The 6,799-nt window shown below is 52.8% G+C and overlaps 1 protein-coding gene across 1 annotated transcript; it reads left to right on the top strand.

The window, feature by feature from the left end:
* Positions 1–285: 285 nt before the first annotated feature.
* On the top strand, positions 286–3,627 carry LOC307116658 (cone-rod homeobox protein; the record flags this gene model as incomplete). The annotated part of the gene is made up of 3 exons (XM_079800799.1): positions 286–402; positions 1,038–1,189; positions 2,980–3,627. The coding sequence occupies exons 1-3, from the start codon at positions 303–305 to the stop codon at positions 3,625–3,627; spliced, it is 900 nt and encodes a 299-aa protein (XP_079656925.1). The 5' UTR covers positions 286–302.
* Positions 3,628–6,799: the final 3,172 nt, after the last annotated feature.

Below are 6,799 nucleotides of genomic sequence, written 5' to 3'. Positions count from 1 at the left end.
ACATCGATGAGAGAGGAACATCCATCAGCTGCCTCTTGCACACCTCCTACTGGGGATGTGCCCGCAACCAAGGTACATGCCCTTGACCGGAATTGAACCTGGGACCCTTCAGTCCGCAGGCCGACGCTCTGTCCACTGAGCCAAACTGGTTAGGGCAGCAGGTCATTTTTATAGAGGGGAAACTGAGGCAGGATTTGAACCCAAGCCTTCCTGTCACCACAAGGTAGCAAGGGAGAGTTTGAGCGCTGTCTGCCTCTTCTCTTGCAGGCCCACTCACCTGGGCCCCAGTGTCTGCGAAGATCATGATGGCGTATATGAACCCGGGGCCCCACTATTCCGTCAACGCCCTGGCTCTGGGTGGCCCCAGTGTGGATCTGATGCACCAGGCTGTGTCTTATCCGAGTGAGTACAGCCCTCCTCCCCGACACCTGGGCTGGCCCCCTCTTTGGGGGCCTCTGGGGTCCCTCGCCCTCGGGAAGATGATGGGCACCCACAGGGGTAAGTAACATCAGGGCCATACGCAAATGCAAACACTATTCCATGCGGCTTGGAGGGAAGCATATGGACATTCCTAGGATGTAGGACAGCGGTTCCTTCTGGGGTGGGGGAGCGGGGAGCAATCTGGACGGGGGACCCAGTGGAATTCCAGTCCGTTAGGGAAGTGAGCTCTCCATTTTTTGGTGGCATTATTTGTTAGCTGGGCTTCCCCCCCCCCCCCATTAAATTGAACATTATGGACCTTGATAGGCTAGAAATGGTTGGATATCCACAATGTTACGTCTTAGTGCCTAAGGGATTTTGGAAAGGGGACAAAAAAATAAATCCATACACCTCCTTGCAAGGCTAACGCCAGTTCTCCTCGGGGTGAGGCATGAGCCCCAATATGGCAGGCCAAAGGGGCCCCATTCCCAGGGGCAGAGGGAGGTCTAGAAGGTCAGGGCGGACGAACACCCACGCACCCTCAGGGCCTCACACCAGCTGAAGAGGAGACTGGGAGGCCGGTCACCTGAGAGCCCCATTGTCCCGCCCCCCACAAGGTGCGCCAAGAAAGCAGCGGCGGGAGCGGACCACCTTCACCCGGAGCCAGCTGGAGGAGCTGGAGGCCCTGTTTGCCAAGACCCAGTACCCGGATGTGTATGCCCGCGAGGAGGTGGCCCTGAAGATCAATCTGCCTGAGTCCAGGGTTCAGGTGGGAGTTCTGTTCCCTCGGCCCCTCCCAGCCCTTCCTGGGGCCCAGAGTGAGGGGAGGAAGGAGAGGTCCCAGAGTGACCGCCACCGTCATAAAGGGCCCTAAAGTCCTCACCCCATCACCGGCCTTGTCTCTCCCACTCTACACTTCTCACTCCACTCCAGCCACCGGCCCCTGATTCCGCCCCTAACACGCCTGCAAGCACACTCTCACCTCAGGACCTTTGCACTCTCTGTTCCCTCTCCCTGGAATGGCTATTCCCCATCACCCGTTCAAGATCTTTAGCAGCCAATCAAGTCACCATGTCAGTCAATGAGACCTATGCCAACGGTCAGATTTAAAGTTGCAATCTTTCCCCACCTCCCCCCAACTCTACTGCTCCCCGTTATGCTGCTCAATTAGTTCTTCTATAGTATTTATAGTATTTATCGCCTTCTAAAATACTATGCTATTTACTGGCTTACAGTTTATAATCTGTCTCTCTCAGCTAGAATGTCAGCTTCACTGATGTAGAAGATGGTTAGTGCATGTTTATTAACTGATTGAATGGATGAATATAGATATGTGTGTGTGTGTGTATGATTGTATGTATGTACACGTGATTGGATGGATATGTGTGTATGGATGTAAAGTTATATGTATATCTGTGTGATTGCATGTATGCATTGGATGGATGAATGTATTTATGTGCATATGAATGACTGGATGGATAGATATATGTGTGTTTGTATGAACATATCCTATATAATAAAAGCTTAATATGCTAAGTGTCCAGTTAACCAGTTGGCCATTCAACCAATCAAAGCATAATATGCTAATGATATGCTAAGGCTGATCAACTGCTTGCTATGACGTGCACTGACCACTGGGGGAGGGCAGACAGTCAACTGGTTGACCAGTTGCTATGATGATGTGCACTGATGACCAGGGGGCAGATGCTCTGACCAATAGGTTAGCTTGCTGCTGGGGTCCGGCCAATTGGGACTGAGTGAGACGGGCCGGACATGCCCTGGATCTCTTCCACGGTCCCTCCTCAGCTGGCCAACCTTCTGTGTTTCTCCCCAGCCCCTATCATGCACTGGTAGGGTCCCTCGGCCTGGCCTGTGCCCTCTTGCAATCTGGGGCCCCTTGGGGGATGTTGGAGGGCCAGTTTCAGCTCAATCCCACAGTGGGAGCGCTGCTCAGCCAGAAGCCGGGGAACTGTTAGAGATTTGAGAAACTTTAGGAAATCTATAAGTAAACACAATCTGTGGATCCTGTTTGAATCCTGATTTTAGTAAACCAACAGTAAATTACTTTTGAGAAAGTTTGGGCAATTTGAAACTTGACCTGACGAGCATGGTTGTGGTGGCAGGAGCCTCTCCCACCTCTGCAGCAGCGCTAAGGATGTCTGACTGATGGCTTAGGCCCTCTTGGGAATCAGTCAGACATCCCCCGTGGGCTCCCAGCCTGTGAGAGGGCACAGGCCAGGCTGAGGGAGCCCCCTCCCCCAGTGCATGAATTTCATGCACCGGGCCTCTAGTGTATGTATAATTGTATGTATGTATGTATGTATGGATGGATGGATGGATGGATGGATGGATAGATGGATGGATAGATGGATGGATGGATGGATGGATGGATGGATGGATGGATGGATGGATGGATGGATGGAGTGGCCCATATTTGACTGAAAAGTGAAGAGGTGTGACTCTGGCATGTCTCACCAGTAAGCAGCATCATTCCTGAGCACCATGAGGGCCTCCTCCCCACTCACCTCTGCCCCCCCTCATTCTCCTCTTACCCCCCAGGTTTGGTTCAAGAACCGCAGGGCTAAGTGCAGACAGCAGCGGCAGCAGCAGAAACAGCAGCAGCAGCCCCCAGGGGCGCAAGCCAAGGCTCGTCCTGCCAAGAGGAAGGCGGGCTCATCCCCAAGGCCCTCCACTGATGTCTGTCCCGACCCCCTGGGCATCTCAGATTCCTACAGCCCCCCTCTGCCTGGGCCCTCAGGCTCCCCCACCACGGCAGTGGCCACCGTGTCCATTTGGAGTCCAGCCTCAGAGTCCCCTTTGCCCGAGGCCCAGAGGGCTGGGCTAGTGGCCTCAGGGCCTTCTCTGACCTCAGCACCCTATGCCATGACCTACGCCCCAGCCTCTGCTTTCTGCTCTTCCCCCTCAGCCTATGGGTCTCCCAGTTCCTTCTTCAGTGGCCTGGATCCCTACCTTTCTCCCATGGTGCCCCAGTTGGGGGGCCCGGCTCTCAGCCCCCTTTCTGGCCCCTCCATGGGACCCTCCCTGGCTCAGTCGCCCACCTCCCTGTCAGGCCAGAGCTATGGCGCTTACAGCCCTATGGACAGCTTGGAATTCAAGGACCCTACAGGCACCTGGAAATTTGCCTACAACCCCATGGATCCTCTGGACTACAAAGATCAGAGTGCCTGGAAGTTTCAGATCTTGTAGAAGCGACTTCTCCACCCTCTTGTGTAAGTCTCCTCCCTGAAGCCTGGGTACGTGGACGGCAGCTCGGAGAGAGCAGCAGGAGCCAGCCATCCTGCCAAAGGCTCTGGCCACTTGGACTCCCTGAGCAGCCTGACACAACACAGTCCACCCCTTTCCTCCCTGGGAGAGGGGCTCCTTCAGCAGGGCTCAGTCATCTTCTCAACCCGGCACGATCTCACACTGACTCTAACTGGCATTTTCAAACACGAGCCCCAGACTCCAGAAGCTGGCACGGAGAACTCGCCCCGAGATGACGTGAAACCAAACTCGCAGTTGATTCGGGGGTAATGTTTAGGTGGGAACCGAGATGCCCTTGGACAAACCAGTAGGGAGGCTCGATTCCCTGACTTTCCGTTTTAGGCTCTTCTTCAGCACACGGCTAGAGATCCTTCTAGAACTTCCAAAGACAGACTTTATAAGAGGCCCCATCGTGGGACCGTAGGCCAATTATGCAGTTAAATCAAGAGCATGTGTTTGGCGAGTATAACCAACTTCACAAATGACAGTTACATGGTAGGTACAGGGGGCTGCTTGCTATGTGTCTAGTGTCTCTTTCTTAGTTTCTTCTTAAAGATACTCCGTCGTTCAGTCATTCATTCATTCGGACATTGGGAACGGACACATTTGGTAGGAGAATGGAAGGCAAGTTGCCTGCTCCATGCCTGTATTTTTTCCTTTTGTTGTAGGGTTGTCTAAAGGTGAAGTTCACCCAGACATGGGAGGAACTGGGATAGTTCCCAGGGGTGGACCAGCTCTAGTTGTGGGTATTTCATAGAGAAAAGGAGGTGGACAGGCTTCCCGACCTATAAGTACCCAAAAGTTGGGGTGGGATGAGAACCGGATTTGGAGGAAGGCCCCCGTTTAAAACAGACAATTCCTCTTTTAGGCTGTTTGCTTTCGGTTTTGATTGTGGGACTGGACTGCAGTGCTTGAAGGCCTGAGGATGTTTCCCTGGGGCAACACCTTATTTCTTTCAGTATAATTTGACCCACAGCAAAGAGAACAGCACTGTGAGAATTTTAGGAGAGAGCCGGGCATTTTGACACTCTTGGAAGTTTGATGCTTTGGCCTCTTCCTCCTCACCTGACTTCTTTCATTTCTAGCTTGGGGGAGGCAGGATCCAGGAGCCTGTCACTTGTGGGTTTCACCAGGTACACGGTGAAAGAGAGTGGGGTGGGAAAGGCAGTGGTATGGTGGTAGATGGCTAACAACTCGCTCTCCAGGAAGAGGAAGAGCCCTGATTTGTAGTGTTTGCCAATTTCTGTGGTGTAAATACTCCCACTATGGCTGAGTTCAAGGCACAAATCTGAGGCCACTGAACTCAGAGTTGGGAAGATACATGTGTTATCTGTGCTCATGACCTGGCAGGAACTAGCTCCAGGCCCCCAGAGCTAGGAAGAGGTATCAGGAGGAAGCCACCGTGTGAAAAGAGGCTGGGAGGCAGCAGATGATTTTTCTGGGGTTCAGGCCAAGAGAGGTCCCTAACCCTGAACCCCCAAGGAGCACAGTGTGATCACTGGAGCCCACAGAAATGTTTTACTCAACACAACACTCGGTCATCTCTGTGGGCCTGAGCCCTGCTGGGCTCTGTGACATTAAACCCAGGAGAGGCTAGAATCCAGAGTGGGACACCGATACGCAGAGGAGGGTGGCACATGTTGGGGTGCAGGATGGGGGATCCAGACAAAATTCACAGGGGAGGGTGTGGCAGAGGCGACACTGTGCTCCGGATTGGTGCCCTAGTGGGGACCAGAATGCAGTGTTAGTTATTCATGTTGTAGACACTCCCACGCTCTGTGCAGGAGGCGGGGATCTCAGGTGTAAACGACTGAGTTCCCCATCCACGGGGACGGTGTGTGTGTGCAAACAATTCCAAGGCAGCCTGATAAGAGGGTCTGGGAAGGGCTTGAAGGAGGCTGGAGGGCAGCCGAGGCTGGGGACACATGGATTTCTATCTTGGGGTCTTCCAAGACTTCTCAAGGAGTTGGAAAGAGTCAGGATAGCTTCGTTCAGGAGGCTCCTGGGATAGCCTCTGGTTCTCCAGTTGTCGATGTCAAAGGGTCTACTTTCCAAAACTGGGAAGAGTGACAAGGCAAGTGGGGACAGAAGGAAGGGACCCCAGGCCCTCTGTCCTCCCCTTTCCCACTCCCCGGAACTCTAGATTCCCCCTCCCCTGGCCCCTCGCAGAGTGAAAATGATTAAAATGTTGAATCCCACTTAAAGTCTGGGTGATTTTTTAAATTTCCATGGAAGGGCAGGCGGAAAAGGTAGAAACAGGGATTGCTCTGTCCATGCCCTCTCCCCCCACCTTCTGCCTCTGGGGGCCCGGGCCCATCCACGTGCTTCCTCCGTCTTTTCCTTGCCATGTCCCTAAGGCCAGGGAAGCAGGGACATGGGCTCCAGATGACCAGCCTCCAACTGCCAGGGCCTCGCCGGACCTCCCATGCGTCCTGCCTCCGTGGCCCAGGGAATGAAGCCCTCCCCATCAACCTCTGTGGCTTCGTCCTACACCTTTCTCCTTCCATCTCTTGTTCTTGGGTCACTTTCACTTCCCGCCATTTCTCTCCGATCTCTTCTTTTCTCTATCTCACTTCATCTGGACTGTCTCCCAGGCTCCCCAGTCTGTTTATTTTTTGCTGTATTTTTGCCTTTTTCCTTCTTTCTCCTTCTTCTCATTCCCTTTGCCTCTGCCTTTCTGTTTCTCCACCTCCGTCACCCTTTCTGCTTCTGTCCCTCTCAAGTGCTGAGTCCCATGTGGGTTGAACACAGGATTGATGGGGATGAGACAGACTGCTGGTCACATGACCTTGGCTGACTCATTTCCCCCAGCCAGTTTCCCCACACGGGGCACAGAGAAGACCTCCTTTGAGAGAATTCAATGCGATTATTACATTAAGTAGGTAGTCCTGAAGACTGGTCCAATATATAGTCATTTCCTTTTGTGGTTAAAATACACATCCCATAAAATTTACCATTTTGAAGTGTGCCATTCAGTGGTATTAAGGACATTCACAGGAGAAGCCAGACACAAAAGGCTACACATTGTAGGATTCCATTTATATGAAATGTCCAGAACAGGCAAATCCATAGAAATGAAAAGCAGATTAGTGGTTGCCTGGGGCTGTGGAGAGGG

This window comes from Cnephaeus nilssonii (assembly GCF_951640355.1).
Source record: "Cnephaeus nilssonii genome assembly, chromosome: 20".
NCBI lineage: Eukaryota > Metazoa > Chordata > Mammalia > Chiroptera > Vespertilionidae > Cnephaeus > Cnephaeus nilssonii.
Note: the sequence above shows the minus strand (reverse complement) of the source record. Positions and strands in the feature narration are given on the sequence as shown.